Here is a 25,222-nt window from a genome sequence, read left to right as displayed (position 1 = left end):
TAGGAATGATATATGATGCTTTTCCTCTATCGCTGACATTAAAGTACGTTTTTTGTCACGAACGTCACGAAGCAACCTGCACCTATTGACCATAGTAAAATGAGAGAATAATGAAAGTATGTATAACTAAACAAAAGTAAATAAAGCAAAATATAAAACATATTTTTAGAAGAAAAAAGTATAAAATAACAATTTCACTCATTTCACAGAACTAGTATTTAAAGAATAATATTTTGAAAATTCAAATATTTGCAGTTGACCCTTCGCAGGGGGTTTGACTGACGAGCAATCATAACATAATTTTTGTCTGACAAACATAACTGATAGAAGAGTAGATTAATGTAAACGGACTTGAATAATTTGAACATTTGAACTGTTTGACTGTATGTGCTACAGCGACCTGTCACCTTAATAATCTGCAAAACGGATTTCATTGCTTGAATATTTTATAAAAAGGCTCAATGTGATAGTTGAGACTTTGTTTAATACCAAAAGTAACCTGCTCTATCTTGTCTGTCAATCAAAACTCAAATTGAATCCGAAAACTCAACTGGAACTCAACACAGCTGCCGTACAACGCTCTGTTGTATGCAAACACAACTGATTTAATTTTTGAAGCACATTTCTTTTACTACTAACTAGTCAAAAATATTGGCACATCAAGAACTGTAAAAAGCTGGAAGGTAGATTGGATTTCCAAATTTCAGCATGAAAGCCCAAATGTTCAGTTTTACAACAAATACGTGGGACAATTTTTTAATCTTTAAACTCCTTTTTAATGAATAAAGTATGAAAATCTGCATGGCAATGATCTGGCTAGGCTGTTTTGGGCTGTAAATTTATTTATACGCACACTTTTCAAGGTACGACGAAACCAGAACCGTACAGAACCAAAGGGAATTTAAGGTATTTTAGGACTATTTTATACTTCTATGTCATTCATATGCATTGGTCTTCTGTTGAGGTGTCCATGTACAGGTGTGTGCTAGTACTCACATGCAGTGGGGGTAAAGGAGCTGGTCCTGGGAGCTCCCTGTGTGGTAGGGGGGGGAGGCATGGTGGGAGGAGTTAACCTGGACTGTGTTTTCACATCAGCAGGTGAGTCGGGCATGGTGGAGCGCTTCTCAGTGCGATCTGCAGAAGAAAAAGTGGAACAGTTCTTGTGAGACCTCAGTGATATCCCAACAGCTGCCTCTCCACAGCACCTGAGCTCCTGTAAGATATACACACACACAGCTACATACACGGTACACGCCTTTAGAGAGTTCATAGATAGTAACACCAGTCAAATTCCAGCTGTCATCCCCATTTCCCTAATGATCAAAGACACCGGCAATACTCTCATTAAAATGTTTCAGAAATCTGGAGGAGCCCCACAGAGGTCTTCAGCATCTACAACAGACATGTAATGTCTAAAGTACCCCATTTCTCCAGATTAAAAAGCCAGTCGACCCATTTTACACTTGATTACGGTTAAGTATAATAGAAATAGGTTGAATTTTATTGCATGTGCAAAACTTGCTGCCGCAGTGTAAAAAAGCTCACAAACAGAAAGCTGATCATGGCAAAAACTAACACAATGCCGACCAGCATCTCTATTTTGACAAAGTGGCCATTTGGTAGAGATAGAGAGCTCTGTAAGAGGTTACTCATCTGTAAGTATTTCTTCAAATTTGGTCTAGCAAAGTATTCTGGCCCCTTCTGTCGAATTGCTCAGAGGGTTAGGGCCAGTGTTGGTATTGTTAACTTAAACAATTAAAAAAACTGCCTTTGTTAATAAAGCTAAATTAAAATAAAATATACATATTAACTTGAATTATGCCTTAGAATGCTTTAGTAGCTAAATGACAAAGAGCTTTAAATGCTAAAATGAATAAAACTCACACCGAAATAAAAACAGACTGAAACTACATTGAAATGTTACAAAAGCCAAAACCATAACAAAATGACAAAATTGCATAATAAAAAACTAAAATCTGAATGTATACAAATTAAAACATAAATTAAAATGTAAATTACAATGTATACAATAAAAAGTACTTCAAAATAAATAGTACACAAATAATACTAAAAGAACACTGGTCAGAGCTGGTTTGGAGAAGGTCCAAAGCACTAAATCATCAAACCTCTGTTGCTGTTGTTGTTGTTTTTGGCCAAGCACCAACAGTGACAGTTTTTAGGGTACTTAAAAACCCTAGACAGTGCACAAAGTGACATCTTGATGCTGTTTACTCCAGAAAGTCATGACTAATGCTGTGGTCTCCTTTTAGTTGTTTCACAATATCAGCATCTGTACTGACCCATCAGCACCCTTGCTCTCTCTGTTTCTTACATACAGACATGCACACGTTGTACCAGCTGTGAGAACATTCTGCGTGTAGTCAGACTTTCCTGATTACAACTGTCCTGGGTGTCCCTTTGACTCTAATAACAGCAGGGGCTCCTGTTTTACACCTTCTTTTTTACACACCATTCTCTTTTTAGCAAGTTTTACTCCACAGAAGAATATTAAATCCAGACAGTTGATAATGGCTCCTTTCAAAGATATTTCACAGCTAAAGATAACAGCTATTGTTTTGCTTGCCATGTACACATTGCAGTATGATCTCAAAAGGCAGGTGCTTTTAGGCAAGTACAGTCAGACCAGGAAAGCACAGGAGATGGGAGGTGGGAATTTTAGCTTTGTATGCCTCCCATTCCCCAGACACCTCTGTGGCTGTATGTGTGCACCAGATCCTAAACATATGTGTCTGTGTAGGCTTAATCTGCCCCATACTTGTTCCCCATGCACTTTCAATCCTTTCCCAATTGAGTCATCCACGCTAAAAACGAAGCTTAAGCTTTATATATTACACATAAACGCATCCATTTATCCCCGCCAAAGCCGACCATTTATTTGCTCTGATAAAGAAATAACAGAATAATCAGCAGGGTTTTTTAGCCTCACACCTACACATGTGCTGATTCTATCTTTTTTTATGTCAAAAAACTAAAAGAAACAAGAAAAGGAAAAAGGAATGAAGATATGATGGACAGGCTACTGTTAAAAATCACTACTGGTAAGGTCAATGTGACATATAATTATTTCTAATAAGGCAATTCTGCATTTGGTCCATGATATTAATTTAAAAACACAATGATAGAAATGAATGATTCAGTGAAAGGGATGAGGCAAAGGAAACTGGCTTGATTCAACATTAAAATCTCAGTATGGGGTCAGTTATTAAATTGAAATGTTAACAACGTGACAAGTCCAGGCACTATAATTCACAAGATCCACAGTACAAGTCTGAAATTAATAAAATAGCCCAAGCACTAGTGTGAAAGCTATTCTAAACCAATAGGCCTGTCAGATCGCTGTAATTGGAAAATATCAAACGAAATAGGGAAAAATTATATTAATTGTCCAAGACAGATAAGGTGTACGGGAAATACGTTTATTCAGCTATGGTCTCAGAAGGAGCCCAGGGCGACATGAAAAGCAACTTGTGGATGTACATGTGTAATTGTGGATTAACATCTGGGTCAAAGTTGGGATTGGATTGGGAATCAGGAAAAGAGAAACAACCCGGAGGCGTCTAAACCTCATGTCGGACAGAAACGGATGATAGGAGCAAAAAAAACAGGTTGTAATCTGCAAGCACACGTGTGTTCACAATCATGCACACTGAAATCTGACTGTTAATGTGGAAGGTCTTCCATTCAGATGTCAGCCAGCATATCCATTATGCTTCATATTTCCTTCACTGTTTCTCCTGAAATATTACACATCAGACAACTTAAAAGCATTGCACTTTCATTGTGTGCGTCATCCCATGTTTGAGTGAAATAATAATCGCCATAATATATCTCACATTTATACTGGTAGGATGGATTGATTCTCCACAAAGAACAATCCATGACTGTAAAAAACCATCTGAAGAAAAAAAAAAAAATTCAAGTAAAAGCATTCTCGACTTTTATATTATAATCTCACTATTTCCATTAGGCCAAGAGTGTCTGGAAAAACTAGGTATTACATACATGGTATGGAGTGCAGGGTACATGTGCGTATTTTTTATATATTTTATCTCCTATTAGTCAAAGTAAAAAGTACTGCCAATAAAACAACATTAAACCCACCTAAAAGTGGTAGCCTGTGCAAATATGTTGTGGAAAAGAGATGCATAACTCAATTCAAATGAGTTCCCACTTGAAGTGGAAAAGAAGCAATTTTGCATTTTAAACAGGCTCAAAAACATAGCAGAGTGCACATCCATCCTTCCCTGATTTCATAAAGTTAATCTGTGCGGAGTTAACGCACAGAGTGCATTTGTTTGGCAGTTACCTTGTCTTTCAAAACGAGAAATTGGCGGACGAGCAGTAGATGAATATTAGGCGGGCCACCGCGGATATTGATGCAGCAAGAGATTTAATGTGGCTCCCAGGAAGGACGATGAAGTGCTTTCCATTTTCCTGTTCGGCAAGGTCTTTTATTGCTTTTCAAAAGAGCTCTCGAGTAATATAGATCGCCATTAAACGGCATGCCAAACTGAGCATTAGAAAGCACCGACTCGCTCATCTTCACTCCACGCCTGGCCATTTTTCATGACCCGACAGTGGCAGTGAACATCTTGCTACGATGTGACTGGTTCCCCTTGTATCTTTGTGCTTATATCCCCAATATGCATGCAAAAACACACACAGAAGTAAAAGAGGAATAAACTTTCACACTATTTTATGAGACCACTACTAAACCAGCATGATTTGGTGCAGAACTGAGTCACATCCTTCAGGGTCAGTTAGTCAGTTTGCCTCTAGGCTCGAAACAGTCAGTGCAGTGCTTGCTGTCTGTTTTCACAGCCAGCCATGAAGTAGATAAAAAAAAACAAAAAAAAACTTTGTGATTCAATAGACATTTAAATAGTACTTACATTAAATAACATCCACTAGCCATAAATCAGAAACACCACATAGGTGTCTTAAAGTTTCTTTTTTAAACAATAAATACAGAATTATGATAAAAACTATTTTGTTTCATGGAGACGATTAGACTAAATAATACATAATCTGCACAGAATATTTAAAATACAAAATTACATCCAAAGCAAACCAACCAAACATCTAATCTAATCTACAGTCTGGTCAGTGTGCTGGAATGGATAATGAACAGTTTTTCTGGCTTAAAATATTATTAGATATAAACTAACAGTCTTTACTTTTGTATCCTACGTATCAACATCACTCTTTAAAATTCTCATGTTATTCATTTATTAGTCTGGTCTGCTTCTTTCATACATGCACCAGTGTTAGATCTTTTCTTCAGATAACGCAACCAGAAAAAAACATGGCACTGTTCGTATGTTTAACACACACAGCTCGACTTACATGTCTCTTACATCACTCACTGCACAAGTAGTAACGTTCAGCTCATTCCACAGTGGGTATAAACAGACATCTGTACACATGCAGTACTTGAGGAAAAAAGAGGGTCACAGATAATCTCATTCATTTTCTTCCTGTGTATTAAAAACCATCCCTGTGTGCAAACACGTTACAAATTTAAGAATCACACTAAAGCATCTCAGCGTTTTTGTCATTGTGAAAACCGGCAAAGCTGCAGCTACATTCATCCTCCCACACACCAGCTAAAGTTGCTTATTCACTTAGCGAGTTAGTATAGAAGCTCTGTGAAACCTAATCGGCTGTGATGATTCAGCCTTATATTTTTGTAGTGCCCGCAGCAATGCAGAAATCCACACGTTACGTGTTCGCAGGAAGTTCAGGGAAGGTTTCTCCCCATAGGAACATTGCTTTCGCTCCTCTGAGAAAAGCTGTGCCCACTAACATGAAGCAAGACGTGCTAAAGCCGCAATCAGCTGCATACTAATGCTGACAAGATGGCTGCTCATTGCGGACTCGCGCTCATCAGATCAGGGTCACAAGGTGCGGGAGGCAAAGACAGAGAACACCTTTCACAGGAGACGTCTCGCGGGACAGATAGCGCCGTGAAAGCAGATGACGAAGGTGGCGTTACAACCAGCTGCTGCGCTTCAGAGCCGCCGTGCATTAAAGATGAAGAAGTCAGTAATGTGGGGAGAATGAGAGAGAGAGAGAGAGAGAGAGACAGAGAGAGAACATCGACTCTTCGGATAATTGGAATTCAGGTGCCGTCTCAGGTATCTGAGGCCGAGGGTGAACTGGGAGAGCGTGCTGCGTTGGTATGAATACATTATGAACTTGTGCACGCCGATGCACCATGCAATCATCTTCGCCAGATGGAACGGTGCGCGGAGCGTGGCCCATCAAACCCTGCCGGCTTGTCAGGGAAGATGTATGTATGCCCCCACCCTCCTGGAACTCATTCCCAACACTTATTCCGCTCATTCTCCCTGCAACAAAGCCTGTCCCTTTGGATCTCCATCCTCCTCTCCGTCTCGTTCCCTCTATCCCCTAGCCCTCACTTTTCAAGGCTTCTCCCCAGGCGCAATTGTTTTCCTGAGCCCCACTTGGCCAGCGCCAGGTGGTGTGCCAACGTTCCATTCCATCCCATCAAATGACATGCGCTGATGGGACCTGCATCAGTCTGTGCTCACTCAAGAGTTACCAACCTACCCAACCACCAACCGCAGCGCACAGCAACCTGTGCACTCTAATATTTAAAGAGATTGCACTCTTCCATCAGGCTCTTTCCGCAGCACGTCCAACCGAGATGTTATTTCTGGATTACAACAGACGTATGAATCATTCCGCCTCTTAAACGCGCCGTAAATGCCATCATCGGTTACCGATGGCAGTAACCTTTAAAAGAAAGTGATTTCACACTATAGCTACCCACTTTGATGCCAGTCGTGCCGACTTAAGTGGACACTGACGAGTGGGCACTGTTAGTTTTACAGTGTGGCTATAATGTGAGATAATGCGTTCCTGGAGCATTTCTGCAGTAAATAGAAAAGGCCGGGAGCCATCTGCTGATCCATTTCAAAATATGGTCTTGCGTCAAAGGGAAAAAAAAAAGAAAAAAGACTGACCAATAAAACAGATGCAGCGTTTATAGTTGAAGTCACTCTTTTTTCCTTCGTCCTCTTCTTCAAAATGGATTTATCTTAACGTCTGTTTTAACCATCTGTTGAAATAAGGCCCCGTTGGCATGAAGCGCAGAGGAAGAAAACAAGTGTAGAGGAACAATAAAAGTGATTCACGGTTGCCGTTACGCATCCGTTGAAATCGCAGAGATTTGTGCAGTATCTTGTTGCCAGACTTTAAAAAAAGAGGAAAAGGATAAATCCTTAAAGGCTGTGAGAGTGCAAGACCTCACAGGGGAACTCGCATAGAAAACACTTGTAATCTTCTCTCGAGCCTCTTCTACAAACAGATAGTCATAATTGAAACAGGAACAATGAAGGTTCTGCAATTACACTACGAGCACAACTGCAATTTCCAGCATCTTTTGAACAAACAGTAAATAATTATTTACTGACTTCTTATCTAGAGAGGCAGAATTAGAGCATTTTTCAATAAAAGGCCTTTCATACTGAGATTAGTGCTCTCAAACGCTAGTATGAAGCTCGTCCAACTCTCAAGTCAATGACTCACTCAGCTTCCTGGCATGAGCAGATGCCAGCTGAAAAGTGGGGAGACAGAGAGAGAGAAACAGAGAAAGACGGCACATGCAATATGGCTCAGCACCTAGACACATGGCTTTAACTGGCTATCCACCAACACTGCTGTGTTTTTCACTGTGTCCCTCATTAGCAGCGTGTAGGTTAAAGTCACACACGTCCTCGTGGGATTTGCGCTTGGTCCACAAGCAACACTCTGTCATTGAAAAAAGTTTGTTTGGTGAAAACAACATCACATAAACAGAATGTCACATGGCCAGAAAAAGTAGACATTCACAACTTGTAATAGACTGATGTATATACACTGAACAACATTGGGCTATTTTGAGATCATAACTGTGCCTGCTATAGTGTTACTTTCCCCTTGTGTCTGTTCCATCATCTACAATCAGACTTATCAGTGCTTCTTTGTTTTTAAACGTTTCTATGCAGCTAATTTAGCTTTTAACAGCCCGTGATATGTCATGGCGTCAACTTTGTCTCAGATGTTTCCTAAAAATGATTCAACATAAAATAGACATAAAAATAAAAATCAAAAATTTGATTTTCTGAAAATCTATTTTTTCCCTCCTAGACAGCAATGTGATGACAGAAAGAAAATAACTTTATGTCTCCATACACTTTATTTTGAGATAAATCTTATAATCCCCTAGAAATTCAGAAAGTCCTAAACTGTGCTCGGATTCGCCAAAACACAAAAGAATGATAAAAAAAAGGAGAAATATTAATTAATATGACCTCCAACATTTTTCATTATATTCTACCAAGACAAATTACATCAGATTTCTCATCACGGTCTTTGGTATCCTGGTAAATCACTGTTCAAGTTATTCTTGAGATTTCTTCTGATTGTCTTTTTTAGAAATTTTTAGAAATTCTGAGGTTAATGAGACACACAAAAATCTTCTGCTCTCCATTTAAACTCATCTGCTGTCTTAGGTAAACACTCCACCAATCAAACATTTGGATACATCTACTCATTCATTATTATCACTCTAGACTTCAAAATAAGTCATCAAGACACTTTTGATAAAACTATGAAATGTAATTTAATTTTGTAAAGAAAATAACACATTTTGTATTTGTCTACAAAACCTCTTTTTCTCATTAAAGAGAATTATCAAAACTGTCCAAAGCTTTGACTGGTGCTCGCACAAGTGGTCATCATTTTATCAGATGTAAGTATATTTGTGTACACCATCATTGAATATAAAGTATTAGTATCGTCAACATGAAACTACTGACAGACTAACAGAAGTCTAGATTGAAAGAAGTTCATGAGGTTCCCACAGAGAACCCTGGACGTTCTCAGAACGCTCAGAGAACATACATCAGATGTTTCATCCATATCCATATACAGCTCCTGTCCTCTCCTGTAGCTCAAGCAGTCTGCAATTACCTCTGCACTCTGCTCATTGCCCTCAGCACCACTCAAACCTGCAAATTGCAGGCCTTTATCCACTTATTCACTTTATTCATTTCAGCCACTTATTCTCACTGGCTGTGGCAGCTACGAACGGACGTCTCTCCACGCTTGGCAACAAAAGCGTGGCAAAGTCTCTGATGCTAGGACGAGTCGAGCCCACGGCGGTGGATGCCAAATCAATTTTCGACAGATAATAAAGAGGCTCATGTTTTACATTAACAAAACGCTATTTTACTACACTTTACAAAATGTGAGCTAATAATATACTGCTCTCGCTAACTGAAAACACAGCTACGTGATAAAAGAATAACTGACAGGCATAGAGGAGGCAGTTGGGGGGTGGATTGCAAGAAAAAAGAAAGACCCTGGCGGCAGAATGACGGTTTATTTCTGCTGGGACCTCTGTCTGCAAGTGTTTTGAAAATATCACATGACAGAAGCCATGTGTTCAAAATTAGAGTGAGTTAAGTCCGCTGCGCAGAAAAATATGTCGACAATTTATGAAACGCAGTCCTGGATGGAGATTTGCTAAGTAGAACCAGATTCAGAAAACAACTAACCCGCCCCCACCCAATTACTGCGTGCACACACACAAACTGTCTCTTTCTCTGTCTCTCTTTCTCCCTCCTCCTCTTCCCCTCCACGAGACCTTAAAAATGGTTCGAGTCACATCTGGCAGGCAGGAGACGCAGGAGATGGTGGGGTATGACCTAACGTCAGGGCACTTCCACCCTGAGCGCTTTTCTGTGTGTGTGTGTGTGTGTGTGAGCACATGATTGTGGCACTGGCAACAGTTTGCTAATGGCTTTCAGTACAAGGAACTGAGGCGTAGCTCCAGGCAATGACTGCCCCTCAACCGATTGGCTGCCATCACTGAGTGGCTTCTTAATGACTAAATACACTCTAGAGAGGCTGTCTTTAACGCTTAAACTTGGGTCAAAATCCTTGTTGCCATACCAGACAAAACATAAAAAGAAACTGCATAGAAAATATCTTACACAACAGTTACAAAGAGGTAGAGATTCTTGTTTTTTATTACCCAAGAGAACAACCTTTATCTTGTTACAGCAGCAAAGCACACAAGTAAAATATTGCAAACTGACAAAATGCATCAGAAAATGTACAAAACACAAAAAACTACAAGACAAGAGCTTGTTTCCATATTACCCGAGAGAACAACCTTTTTCTTGTTATAGTATCACAATGCACCATCAATATATTGAGAACTGAGAAGGTAAAAATGCATTGAAAAAAAATGTGCATTGACAATTATAAAGCAGAAAATACAAGCACTTGGTGTGATTTCTGTACAAAAAAGATGACTTTTCAGTACAACAGAAAAATCCATGTTTAAAATCTATCACATAAAAAAGGTTTGCTTACAATCCTGAAATTATTTTAGAACAGCACTAACCGCAAGCAAAATATGGCAAAATATGGCAAAATATGGCAAAGGGAATATGTTTAGGAAATATGTTCAAGAAAAATCACACCTAGTCGGTGGTGATAGCTCTGTGGGCAGCACACGGATATATAACGCAATTGCTCTTTGTGTATCTCGAGTTCAAATCACACATTTCTTGATCTCACAAAAAAATGCAACCTTCCCCCCGCCAAAAAAACCCAAACTAAGGTTTGTGTCTATAGTACCCAAAAAAAATGCATAATCCGAAAAACAACAACAACAACAAAAACCAACCAAATACTGCAAATTAAGAGACTTTTAAACGTGGAATAAAAGTACTATGAAACTACAGGAGCGCCGCCATGTTTCCATATTACTACAAAGAACGACCTTTATCTCATTATAGTAGCATATTATTGCAAACTGAGAACATGCGTTAAAAACATGCTGTACGAAAACACTCCTGCTAACAAAAAAAAGCTATAAAACTACAGGCGGAGAGGAAGAAGCCAAGCTCTGTTCAGCACTGAGAGCTTCAGTCCCTGCCACAGATGGACGGCACTGTGTTTGGCACTCTGCCAGCGAGTGAACAGATTGTCCGTGGCGGCGGCCTGGAGGAACGGTAGCTCCAGTGCAGATGGGTGTCCGAAATAACCCAGTGTCAGTTCTGCTCAAGTGTCCCTGACCTGGCACACGCGCCTGCTTACAGCTGCTTCCTCCAGAGCTTCCCAGAACAATTCTACACATGCACACACAATTCATAAACACACACTCACACAAAGGCCAATGTTAACAAACACGTCTTAAGTGGCAGTTTGAAAAGAAAAATCGAAAAACCCAGATCAAATCGCTTTAAAAAAGGGAATAAAAGACCTTTCTTCACACACTGTTCCTAAAAGAAGCACAAATGTAGAAATTCGATATGAAAGATTTGAATTAACTCAATTAATTCAACCATAAAATGTCATCATTCAAACTCCTGTTGGAAAAGCCACCACAGTAACTCCGAGCCAAATACACAGCCAACAATGTTACACTTGCAAGTTTAGAAAGAGAAACAAACAGACAGAGAAGTCGAGGGTGGGTAGATGGAGAGGGGGAGTCGGAGAGGTGGGCACCAGACGGGTTGGCTGGCAGAGAGGTAGTGGCCATGGCACACAGGAGAGCAGCAGTGCCAACAGAGCTTGTCTCACAACACCATCTGTGAAGAGCAGCACTGAGATCTCCCTGCAGCCTGCACACACACAGCACGCCAGCTGCCCTCTGCAACTCTTCTCTCTCATTTTCCTTCTCTCAGTCTGCTTTCTTTACTTTCATGCTCCTGTGCAGCAATTTGACTCTTTCTAGAACAGATCTCTGATCTTTCTGAACGGGGCTCAACAATGAGGATGTAAGAGAGACATTATGGCTGCGTTGTCTCTGCATGTCTTGTATTTGAACTGTTATTTATTGTGAACATAATGTGTGGTTTTCTATGATAAATGAAACGTTGTCAATTGTGTCTAATGAATTTGTGATAGTCTAACAAGACTTTGCTATGTTTTATGTTAATTCATTATTATTTTCTAGCAATATTGTGTGCATGGATTTATATTAAAGCTGCAAAAAGATTTTGCATAAAAAAAAAAAAATTCACATTTCAAGTAAAATAAACATACAGCTTTTAAGCTGTTTACCAGCATTCCCTTGCACAGGAAAAAAAATCTAAATTCATCTACGCTTCTCAAAAAACACATTAGTACATAAAACGTATCAGGTGAGATCTCACACAATCAAAAAATACATTTTACGTATATAAGGTTTATGCACTTTTTTTCACTTCCATTAGCAATCAGTAAAGGCAAAAAAGCAATACAAAGTGTTGTCTATATTTTAAGATATTTACATTCAAAAACAACATGCACAATTTCTCAACAAAAAAAAGACACACACATTGAAAGCTTCCCAATCTCACCTGGCATCATGGATGATGGAGACAATCTGGATGTGAAAGAATCCAGGGTATTTTCTCTATTTCTGCCAGCTTTCCTGTAATCTTAATCTCTTTGCGTCTTTCTGCGCTCCGCGAGGGGCAGGGGGGTAGCACAGTACCCCGAGGCCGGTACACCAGGTCTGAGCAAGAGAGTCGAGCAGCCTGTCCTCCTGCTTCCAGAGCCTGAGAAGGACAGATGGAGACCTGCCTCTCGTTCTGCTCTGCTTCCAGGGATGCCCTGCACTAACGAGGGCACGTGTGGCCGCTGGGGCCTCGCATATCCTGCACACGTTTGCTCCCCGAGCCCGCAGACTGAGACAATGACAGCTAGAGCGCACGCAAATGCGCACAGACACACACACACACACACACACGCTCTCCGCCTCCTCCACTGACCCCTCCCAGCTGATGCGCGGCAGCCACACAAAACACAGCACGCGTAAAAGAGAGAGAGAGAGAGAGAGAGAGAGAGATGACAGAAAGACACACAGATAGATAGATATTTGTGCCGTTTGATATACAGGTTTGCTGTGAATCTGTAGTCTCATATGCTTTGAATTAAGAATGCTCTTGCGAAAACAACCTTCTTCTGGTCAACCAGCCAATCTGAGTTCAGTCACATCTGCTTCTCCTTAACCAGATTCACTTCATACCGCACTACTACATTCATATCAGATTAAAAATATATATAGATGTGAGGTGAACAGCATGTTTGTTTTGTCCAGATTATCAGATTCAGTTATCAACCTTCTGATTAATAAGTCTAAACATTCACTGTGCGGATGCCTGAATGCTTCAGATCCATCCAAAACAGTGGCATGAGGCTGTCCTGCCTGCATCAATAAGCCCCCCTCCACTGTTTTTTGCAAGCAGCGGCAGGAACAACCTCATTAAAACCAAGAAAAATCAATTTGGAGAGTCCAAACAAAGGCATGCATCTGCCTCTACTGCTGTGTTTTTAGTCTCTAGAGTGGCGCTCTTCCTCCTCTCTCTCTCTCTCTTTCCCCCCACCTCCTGCATTCATTCTTTTTCTGCTCTCTTTCTCAGATTTGCTGTTTCTCTCTCTCTTCTCCCAGACTGCCATCACTGCATGTGATTAACATATGTCTGGGCTTTCAGCCCCTGTCAGCTTGAAGGCATTTCTCCCAGCCGTCTTAAACAGCAGATGAGCTCCATGTGGAGGAAACACTCAGGAGAGAGAGCGAGAGGAAAGGATGGCAGAGGCAGTTCCTTAGATTCACTAAACGTTTCACAGAGATGGGTAATAATACAATACTTGGGATAATTGTACCTTAAATGTTCCAATCACTGGCAAAAAAAAGAGAACAACTTTTCTGGAAGTTCTTACTGGCACTGCGTCAAACAAAGTTGATTTGTTTTAATTGGCAGCAGATACATTCACTTGTAAATTACGAGCATTACCAACACTCCACCAATGCTAGGTTTCCCCATTTGCTTTTTCCTGCAGCTTTAAATACTGAAGTAAAATGCAGTGTAGCTATCAAAGCCATAAAGGCAAAGTGTGCTACAAAGAAAAGAAAAAACACTGCTACTGAAAGAAACGCTTTCAAACACCTCGTCACTGACGCCTGAAAATGTAAACATAATTGAACAATTCAAGGATGATCACTTACCATCAGGTTAAAAAACAACCCTTGCTGCATTTATATCCTGCAATGAGGTGTGTGAGAAAATGTCCTTTTAACTTTCTTCGTCAGCGCTTACACACCTTCACGTCCACTCAGCACAAAGCCAAATCCATCGATTCCCCTTGCTTCTAAACTAGTAAATTTCTAAAAAGCCACTACGTCCAGAATTTTATTGAGGGGCAACGTAGCAAACTAAATATTCAGGCTTTTCTGTGACTCCCTTCCGTCCCCTCCCTCCCCTTAAACCAATCTGACAACCCTTTCAGAGTCGGTGGGAAGAGAATATATTTCCAGGCTGGCTTGATAAAGGCCTGCTTTAAGAGTTGGCTGCATTAACAGACTGAAAGAGCAGGAACGAGACAATGCGAGTTGAGGAAACTGTGAGCTGAAGGGATTCCACTTCTTTCGTGTTCCAAGGACCAATAGCACCAGATTTTTCGCGACAGGCTTAAGCGATTCATGAAAAGACAGCGAGCATACAGATACCTCTTCTGCAGGGTTTTTTTCTGTGAGGTGAAGGTCCTAACTTGAAAAGCGGGACAGAGTTGCACACATGCAGTGTCCCCATATGCTCTGCCCCTTGACCTGTGCAGCACATTGACACCAGGGGAACGGTGTCTTTTGTTGTCTGTTGGTGCTGAAAAAGGGCCTAAATTAGTTCAGTTTTTCTTGTGCATTGTCTGCTTCTCGACCCAACCCAAAGGGCTTGATTTTCCACACAGCTGGAAGCCATTAGAGCTCTCTGATGATCTGCTTGTACGATGGCTTAGCTGCAGAGGCTGCAATGAGACAGAAAAAGAGAAGCAGAGGAGGAACTGTGGAAGTAGAGGCGGTCATTAGATCAGCCAGTATGATGCTGTCTCAAAGACGAAACTCCAAAGGGCAAGAATGTCCAATAAGAAGGTATGAATCAGTGTAAATATTTTTCAGACAGCAGAAACCATGTGAAGATGCTCCTTGCAGGAGCTAAACACTGGAAACAAACAGTGAACATGTAAGTGCTTATGTTGCATCTTATGTAGAATTGCTACCAATATGAACAAGTGGGCATCGGTGAACACACATATTTATAATATGAATGGATGCCCCGATCCCAATAACCCTCTCTTTTTACGCACAACACGATTAAGCAAAAACTGACAACAAAAGTGATGCTAGAGTAGCATGAAGAGTTCTATAACCCTAATTTAATTACCAAAACTTGAAAACATTTGAAAATGAAACCACAAAAACTTGCACAAAAAATGCAACTGCTAGATTTAATATGTAACGTGTGTTAATTTAGGCTCCACAGCTTTCTTAGCCACCTTAGTGTTGTGGGTCTGCATGAAAAAAAGAGAAAAAGCAGAAGTACTGTAAGTGTGTGTGCGTGTTTGTGTGTCCAGTCCCAAGCCATCTGTCCGTTCTGCTGTCCCCGAGTCCCAGAGCAAGCTGTGGCTGAGGGCCGGGGCCAGATCTGTGTTCCGCAGCTATTCATGACTTTCCCACTCCACCTTTTCAGCATGACTGCGGCACACAGTGCATGCCAATCAAGCTCAACAACGGTAGCCAGGTCCAAAGAGACCCCTCCTCCTCCTCGACTCCCGTGATGGCAGAATGATCCTGCTCTCCACTCTGTATAATGTGTGCAAGTATCATCTGAATGTGTGGCTCACACTAGAAAGTGACACAGGCAGTTGTGCTGATTCATGAAAAGCATGTCGTCAGTAACAAATCAGCCCCCTCATTTGGACCCCAGCCAGGCTCTGCTGTCAGCCCGGTCCAGCCACCGTCTGACAGCTGAGCCTCTCTTCGCTGCGGAAAACAGAGCATGTTTCATTAGGCGGTGGAGTTTGACATTATTCTGAAGTCTGTTTAATCTCATAACATGGAAAGAGGTAGAGATGCCTTCGTGGTTCATCCCTTTAGTGTTTGCACACTAGGTGGTGCTAGTAATACACACAATTCAGATGTTAAATCTTCACACATACACGCGCACACCAACATGTACAGAGTGACAGATTCATTGTGTCTGCTTCTGCATTTAGGTAACGAACAAAAACACCTACGTCTCATTTCGAAATCCTGATCATGAGCCGTTCGGTTTTCAGAGGCGAGTCCAGATGCGCACTGACAGATTCACCAGAAAATACTGAAGAGAGAGAGCGAGAAAGAACGAGAGAGAAAAAAAAAGATGTTCCTGCTTCAGAATGTTTTTGTCAACTTTTTCAAAAGTGAGGATGCCAGCTGTCCCAGCTTATGTTTAGATTATGTAATGCAAACATATTGTGGAAAGAGGACAGAAACTGCACAATGCAGGCTCTCCTCGGTCCTGTTATTACTTTCGGTATCCTCATGAGTGACTAACACAAAAAGAGAGAGAGCAAAACAAAACAGGAGGAATCTGTCAGTGGGACCGGAACTGGCTGAGCGAGAGATCGAGCCCAACAGGAACCAGTCATTCCTGGCCCAGCCCTTCTCCACACAATGGCCTTCAGAATGGAAGGAACCACGGGCCCGGCAGAGATAGCCCACTGTCAGGAACCAGGACGGACAGGGCCCGGCCTCCCCGGGCAGGATGTCGCTGCTGCGGGACTGATATCCCACGTTCACACACTCTTCCCCCACCGGCAAGCCGGGATGTTTTGCTCCTCAGGTAATTAAAGTCGGAAGCCCTTAGGGCGGGCGAGCTCACAGACTGACCTCCACTGTCCTGGTCGAGAGGTTGGTCCCGCTATCAGGCTTCCGCAAGCTATGACTGGGGCATCAACAAGCTGCAGCTATCCGCCCGACTCTTGCCCTTCTTGAGGAACACCCAGTGGGCAAATTAATGGCAGAAAGTTACACAGATTTCCACAGAAATCGAATGCACGTCATTCACAAATGCTGCTGCCCCTTATATGATCATAAGGGGTAGTTCACCAAAAATCATCATTTTTACACCCTTGTGTTATTCCTGTATATTAAACCTGTATATCCTTCTTTATTCTGAATAGCACGAAAAAAGATATTTAGAAGAAGGCTTTAGCAGTTTCTTCCAATGCAATGAAAGTCAATGGATACTTCCATTTCATTACTTTGCTTCCTATAAAAATTGTTGGCTTATTTGAAAATGCTCAGCTACCAATAGTAGTGTATCACTCCATTTTACCACAGAAAATGTGGCACGTATCTCTGTTCAAAGGTCGAGAGCAATGTGGCACATATCTCTATTCACAGGAGTGAGGATACAGGAAATCCACTTACTTCTTTCTTCTAAACAATACACCGTCCCTCGAGGAGGAGCTGAGGCATAGATTTCACAAATGTCCACATTCTATATTCACAGATTAGGATAAAACACTTCCAGCATCCTCATGAAATATTCACTAGGCCCGGCAATGCGAGGCACACTGACCCCGGGTGTCCCGGGCAGACCCTGAGCATCCCTCTGGTCAGCACTGCTCTACTTCAGCACACCTCTGACCACAGAGTACCGCCAGCAGCCTGCTACAGTTGCCATGACAACGGGCACTGCAGATATGTTGTGAGGTGAGCAGCCTGTCAACCTGCAGAGGTGCTTTTGTGTGTGTACTACATGCTAAATAAAGTTACCGTCACTACTACAAAGAGAAAAAAGATACGGAGGAAATAAAAAGAGAAACTCATTGCTGTTAATAAAATATACGGTGACCGGCGCAGCAGTAGATGAGTTATGCTCAACCTCGCTTGAATCAAAACAGTCTTGTGTCAAAGCTATAAAACTAAAACAGTCCTCTGGCATATGTGTGCTATTAACATCACTTGTCCATTGCTCAGAAAGCCTCTTAGCCACTAAATCAAACCCACAGATGGCATGAAGACTGAGGTGGGAGAGGAGAGGGGACTACACAACCGTTGCACTCAGTTCTGAGGTTATATTTGTCCAATTTCTTTTTTTCCTTTTTATGCTAATAAAGATATCAATACAACTCTAGAAGCTATACTACTAAATACTATAAGGTAATAGCCTCAAGCATTGCCATTGCAAGCTTCAGGCTATGATTAAATGGTGATAAATCATTCAAAATATATATGTTTTTAAAAATGAAATAATTTTTTATTTTTAATTACATTTACATTGAGTTATTTAGCAGATGATGATATTCAAAGCGACTTAAAAAAACGGATAATAGAACCAATCAAAACCTACAAAAGAGCAATAGCTTAATATGTAAATGCTGAGATAAGTCTCAGTTAGCCTAGCGCAGTTAGCCTAGCGCAATAAAAAAAAAGGAATGGGAATGTTAGTTTTGTTTAAATAATAAAACGAGCCAAAAGAGTAGAAAAAGAACAGAGAATATTAGTGTTATTAGTAATATTAGTGAGTCTTTTTTATTTATTTTAAAAGAAAACAATTAGAATAGAAATAGAATAAAGAGTGCAAGGTCAAGTGCTTTTTAATAAAAAAAAACAAACAAATAGAATTAAAATAGAGAGCGGTAGAGTTATAGGGTCAAACTATTATGATTGTATTTAGATTTATTATATTTATACAATTACTTATTTATAGTTGAATGTCATTTTTTTAAACAAAAACAAAAGACTACTGGCAAAGAATTTCATGACTCTAAGTCATTTTTGAGCCCAGCACTGTCAGAAATCCATAAGAGTAAGGCAGTACACACAAACACGTGCAATGTGGAATTGTGGGTAGAGAATACGATTCCACATCAATAGAGCACTATGTGCTATTAAAAGTGTTTTAGAAAAAAACAACAAAAACAACCCAAACAATCCCTTTGCACACACACTGCTGAAACTCAAGAGATCAAGATGCAGAGAGCAGATCAATGGCACTGTCAGGCACTCCAAAGTCAGAGTCTGAAATGAATGGCATGAACAGAGGCAGACGTCTTTGAACGAGTGAGATCTGCGAGAATGAGGACAGCGGGAGTTAATTGAACCCTGATAGCCTCCAGCTACACGCTTCTACTACAAATGCAACACTTTTAACACAAATGTTCAGTTCTACTGAAATATTTTGCACTGGCTTGCACCACCACCCTAATAAAAAAAGACATGAATTTGCAAAGTTATGTTGCCCTGTACAACGTATAACATAACAGCCTGCGTTATCCATAAACGACTCGATCTGATTATGACATTATTCCAGAGCCCATCATAAATAAAGCTAGTGATTATGGGCGAACAAGCACAGCCTGCAAGAGTGATTCGAATCCGCAGATTAAAACATGATACTATATGATGCTTCTGAATGTGCCGCTGCTCAGACCATCTCCTCCTGTTTCATTCCTCCTTTTCCTCCCTCACTTCTTCCTGCTTCTCTATTTTGTGGCATCTGGCACAGCAACTATACGTCTGTTCAATCGTTCTGCGCTCCACTCTCAATCTTCCTTCTCTCTCTTGTCTCTAACAGGGTTGCCTGATCTTCTCCTCCCTCTGGTTTCCTCTTGACTAGTTCTGCTCGGTGCTGATACAGTCCTGGCCTACAGCCCTGTCCATCAATTTCCAGCCTGTGGCATCGGTGAACACTGGGAAAGCCTAACCCTGACAAATGCCTGTGAAAACTTTATTCCATCCAGTCCTTCTCCCTTTATCTTTGTCGTTCCTTGTGTCCTATGAACATCTCACCCTGAGGTCAGCTGTGGCCTTGTCTTTCCCATCCGTCCTCGTAAGATCAATGCCTCAGGGAGACGGCAGGCACGAGCCGAGGTATATCCAATAATCACGCTGATCTGGAATTCTAGTCCGCTCTCATTCCATTTCACTGTCCGCTCGTCATCGACCCTCTGCGTTACCCATAATCCACTCTTTGGCTTAACTCCATTTTCATCTCATCATGTCTGATAGCAAATTCCCAGAGGCCCTCTGGTTATGTTAGAGAAAAAAAAAATCACTTTTCTTTTCATGGCTCTGGATAACCCGCCACCCTCCCTTCGCGATCGACACCCACCTCCGCCACCCCTTCCCCCTCCCAGAATGTGGATAAATAATTGAAAACAAGTGCAGGGATTTGCCAGACTGTAAGCTTCCTTTCATATGTTAATTACTCACAAACAGTTGTTTTGAATAAAGGCATTCTCTTCTCTCTCCTCCTCTTCGGGCTCCAAATCCTGCGTGGAGAAAAACGTGGTGCCAATCGCAGATAAATCCAACTCTCTGTTTATAGCATTAATCCATCTTGTGCACACACACACACACACACACAGGCGCCTCCAGCGCTCAGCTGATGCAAGGGGCCTTTTAAGAGAGTCGTGTTTGGCGTGGAGTGACAGGGAGCACCAGACGGGAGCCAAAAGTGAGATCTGAATAAGCATGCTGTGCGCGCACGCTCTCTAATCAGCCGCCGACTTTTCCGTTTACGCTGTCATTAAAAGCAATAGCCTGAGGCCGTGCATGACAAATCATCTCTTTGGCAATAAGTGCTCGGGGAGGCTGCGTCCAGAAGGACCCCCTTGTCAGTGACGAGTGCTGTCTTCCATGCTGCACGCGATGATGGTGGTGAAACACCCCAGGATCTATTTGGATGCTGCGTTAAAAATAGAATTGATCACAATAGCTGAATAGCTGTCTAACAGTTGACGATTTAAATCTTTTTTTCTGTTAGTTGGCAGTGGTACTTCAATCGGCATGCTGTGCCTAGTTGTTAGATAGTTTGATCGGGCCAGGTGAAGCGGAAACCAGTCTAACTGTACATGTTGTAAAGGGCGTTTTTAAAAGAATACAGTTCACACAAAAGTAAAAAATTTATATTTACTTAATCTCATGTTCTTTGAATTCTGTATGAAATCAGAGAATTCACTGAAATAAATATGTAGTACATGAAAAACTGAATTTTATATCCTAAAAAATTATGAAATTTAATTTTAAAACAATTAATAAATACTATATAATATATATAAATATACAAATTTACTATTTACCAAATTTACCTAACCAGTTTTTTTTTTCGTCATTTGATGCAAAGGTAATATAATACAAAGAATCGTGTTATCAATATAGATACATATAAAAAAAATATAAATATGAAAAACCTTCAAGGATTTACGATGCTGTTGACCGTTAAAAGCATCATCACAGTCTTGTGTAAAGGGTCCATAGTGTACAATATTAAAATAACATAATAGTTTTCATTTCTGTTGCCTCTTTAATTTATAAAGTAAAACAGGTGAAAGGTTTGAAACAAGTGTGAGTAAATGATGACTGCATTTTGATTTTTGTGTGGACTACACTTTATAAAATACTAAGCATTCAATCGGACAGCTCCCTGACTAGTCAATTTGAAAATATACAGGTTCGCACATCGCTAACAAAAAATACCGCAGGGGTAGCTTTAGGTAGCTATAAAAGAGTGAGCATTCAGACCGTGACCTGGCCAACGCAAATTTTCGATGCGATTAGGTCTCCGGAGGACGGAAATGTTTGGAATTAAGTGTCTCAGGGTGAATGAAACCATGACAAGCTCCTAATCCCTCTATTGAGAGCACACGCTACAGCGCTCGCAACTGCAACACAATCTAACCATCAAGCTGCACATGACTCTGCGCCGTATCCAAAGCACAAACCCCCTTCATTTGACTGTAGCAGCATCTCCCATATGGTGCCGGGAGGAGGCGGGGCTGTAGGGAGACGGTGAGACAGAAAGAAAGAACAGTTAAAATTCGCAAACATAAAATTGCAGCTGCACCATTATATTTGATCCCAGTGCAGCTGTGAATTATTATGTGGACAATTTAATACTGCCAAAGAGGAAATAGCAGATTAAGATCATATCTTTGCATCGCTGCCAAAGTGTGCGCACGTTCCTGAGCTCAGCGCCTCAGAGCATAGGATGGGTTCGCTACAGACGCTTCTCCTTTCAGGCGCCAAACGAGACGTCTTTCTAGCATTCTGCGTTGGTAAGGTACGCGGGGAGGTGCAGAAAGGTGCTGCGCTTAGAGGGATGAGCCATTCACGTTTCACTCACGCGGCCCCGAACGTCCTGCGAGCCAGTAATTTGTCCAGTCACCGGGGGAACATTAAAACCAGACCAAAATAATTCTTTACAGTTATGGAAAAAGTGAAGAGAAGAAGAAAAACAGGCGCATACACACATCTTTCCCCTAAAAAGTTATTACATTTTGTGAATGGTATGGAGTAATGGCAAGCATATGTGGTGCTGCACTCGGAGCAGTAGTCAAGGCTAGGCTAATGGTGCTAGCAGGACTGGGAACCCTTGACACATAACAGATACTTGTTACTGAAGTATAGCTTACAAAACCAGATGTTGATAAAGACACATTAAGACAGATGGGAGAACAATTACTGGCACACACAACTGTCCTGAAACAACTTAAAACATTTCTGACCTTATAAGGCGAGATGGATTTATACACACTGCCATTTTATTGCTCCATGAGACCCCTTCCTATTCGGAGAGGGGTCTCAATTTTGCCATAGCTGCACCGCTCGCCACAACGTGTAGCTATTTAAAACACTGGCGCTGAAGTGTATTTTAAAAGGAATAAATCAGACAGAGACCACAGTGCAGTGAAATACCACATAATGCCATTCCAGTCCATACGTAGCCCTGTGTATGCTTGGATACATTGTTCAGGGACTTTTCTGCCAAACTGAAAATCGCCAAAGATCACCACTTCTGTGAGACTCGGCGCAAATTCACGCAATTACGAGTCTTAAAGTCAACATAAAATTACGTATGCGGCATACAATTTCCACGTGAAAACTGCAAAACTGAGTGGGACTCAAACAATGCCTACTGGTTAAAGTTATCCAAAAGCCAACACAGCGATGACGATGTCAGCAGAAAATGCGCATGGTTCTCATTTATAACCAGTAATATCCAGAAATTAAATATCTTTCAACTGTAAAAACCAAATTCACCATAATAATAGTCAGTTTCATTGCCCGTCCAAATACAATGCATGATAAATCAGTTAACGGCTGATAAGACATTTTTTAATATATCCACATCAGTTAGTAACACTCAATGTTAATCTTTAATAATTTATAAAGACTGTTAAATGTAATCTTAAATACATCTTATAGATTTCTTGTACTAAACATTTCCAATGTTGTTATGTAGTGTTGAAAATGACTGATCTTAGTTATTTCTTTACATTTATTTAGACATATCAGCTGTAACAGGAAAATAATAGTGTAGACTTTTTTTATATGGAGCACACTTAATACAAACATCTCCAAATTGTTTTGCAGGCAGAATCTGGGTCCTTAGAGGCTGTGCCACTCTCATAAAGGTTAATTATACCCAAATACTCTGCACAAATTAAAATGGTACGGATCACTGCCCTCCTCTCCCGACCCCCTCAACTCATACCCTATCGATTCATAAAGAGCCACACCATAGCACAGCACACAAGTCATGTAATTACCGTGAGAGCAACATTGCTTTGCTGGACTTGATCTGCTTCGTTGATCTTCTTCAGCTATCTTTTTTCGTACCTTCTTTCGAAACATGACTGTCGTGTCGGAGGTCTGTGGCAGTCGAGGCCAGTGCCCATCTGTGGGTTCATTCTGTGGTCATGTGCGTGCGGTGGAGCCATGCTGCTAATGGCGGAAGTCCTGAGTGACCAGGAATGGCTCCTGGCAGGGTGAATTCCTTCCCAGCTGTTTAAAAAAAACATGCTCACATCCATACGGCCATAAACAGGATCTGAGACAAGGTTCATTTCCATTTCGTGGCTTCTACGAAGTCTGCATACGAGAGAGGAACCACGTTTGTCGGGAGAAAGTAAAGCGGTACTATCTTAGCTGCTGTAATTCTGAGCATTATGCTTAAATAAGCGATTGAGCAATCAATGCATTATCGTCTTGGTCTACGGTGTTTCATATATTGGTATATTTTGACTTTTGTGTTAAAACGCCTCCTTTAGTCTTTCCAATAGCGATGATGGTAACATGGGGAGATAATGTCAAGTAATTCAGCGCAATTCTCCATTCATTCTGCAGCTACAAACACTTTTAATGCGCCAGGGGTGCCCCCACCATTCATGGCTAACAAAAGCTTAGATGCAACGGACGTTTAACAAAATGACTCTTTTATGCGTAGCCGCATTGAAAACGAAGAGGTTCATCCACCCGGGCGCACGCTTCTCTTTACCTGCTCCCCAACGCTCTGTCTTCCTCTACTCCTACACTTCAGCCCGGTCTTATGAATCACCTCTTCTAGAAATAATTGACACAGAGCGTTTATCTCGAAGGCACCTGCTGATCATTCAACTACAACACAATCTTCTAGTGTGCTACACCACAGAGCTATTGTCCCACCGCAGTATCTGTGACACTAACTGCCAACAACAGGAAGCCCAAACTATAGCCTCAATACAATTTGGACTAATCCAGAGACAAGAAAACACACAGATCTTTTTTCACAAAAAAGTCTGTATACTCAGTTTATGAAGAAGCTATTGAAAACCAGGTGTTATTTTCTCTAGCGGTATAAGAATCTATAGACGTTATAATGAATGAACACCATATGGCATTGTGTGCTTTGGAAAATCACAGCGTTACACAATTGCATACTACCTTATTTTTCATTTATTCATACCGTGTGAGCAGTGAGTACAATTCTACCGATCCGTCTTGTTCTCGCCGTCTTTCTGCTCGCTTGCTCTCTGCTTTTCTCGGGAGCTCTAATTGACTGAGCGTGTCAATATGTGTAGTGAACACACAGGGGTCTACTGTCTCTGCCTATTGATCCATAGCTCTTGAAGGAGTCAAGCCTCTAGGCTCAAAACAAATCTTAATTACACTCCTCTTTACTGGGCCACAGAGGCTGCACTCGAGTGGGTGCCCTTTTCATAAATACATATCAGAATCCATAAATCAAAATTAATGGGCGTGAGCGGTCCATGAATCAAACATTAGTGACTGAACAGATATGGCTGACAGATTCCCACTCTGATGCCATAAATTACAGAAAAAGGTAGTCCTTAATGCATCTGTGCTCCATGTAAACTGAGAACACAGTAATAGACTTAAGTTGTGCTGGTTATTGATACAAATTTCCAAATTCAATTTGATTCAAATATCGATTTTGATTCATTTGGGTGCATTTCAGGTATAATGCATTTTGCTTTATAACAGTTTGAAACGTGTCCTCGTCGATTTATAACGTCACTATTTCTGTTTTCAGTCCTTTGTTTATTTCAAGTGTCATCTAATGTCTCAAGTCTATTTCTTCACTCA

At 41.1% G+C, this 25,222-nt stretch overlaps 1 protein-coding gene across 4 annotated transcripts in view; it reads right to left on the bottom strand.

Annotated features, from left to right (window-relative positions):
* The window catches only part of runx1t1 (RUNX1 partner transcriptional co-repressor 1), a 51,630-nt gene that overhangs the window by 20,528 nt on the left and 5,880 nt on the right, over positions 1-25,222 (bottom strand). For 3 of the 4 annotated variants that reach the window (XM_043218066.1, XM_043218067.1, XM_043218068.1), the window contains exon 2: positions 997-1,134. In XM_043218066.1, the coding sequence (XP_043074001.1) occupies positions 997-1,134 (138 nt within the window). Of the gene's footprint in view, positions 1-996; positions 1,135-12,386; positions 12,795-25,222 lie in introns of those variants that run through there. The other variant, XM_043218069.1, reaches the window with a different exon arrangement.

This window comes from Puntigrus tetrazona, chromosome 19 (assembly GCF_018831695.1).
Source record: "Puntigrus tetrazona isolate hp1 chromosome 19, ASM1883169v1, whole genome shotgun sequence".
NCBI classification, from domain to species: domain Eukaryota; kingdom Metazoa; phylum Chordata; class Actinopteri; order Cypriniformes; family Cyprinidae; genus Puntigrus; species Puntigrus tetrazona.
The sequence above is the reverse complement of the archived record's forward strand: the minus strand, read 5'-3'. Positions and strand labels throughout refer to the sequence as shown.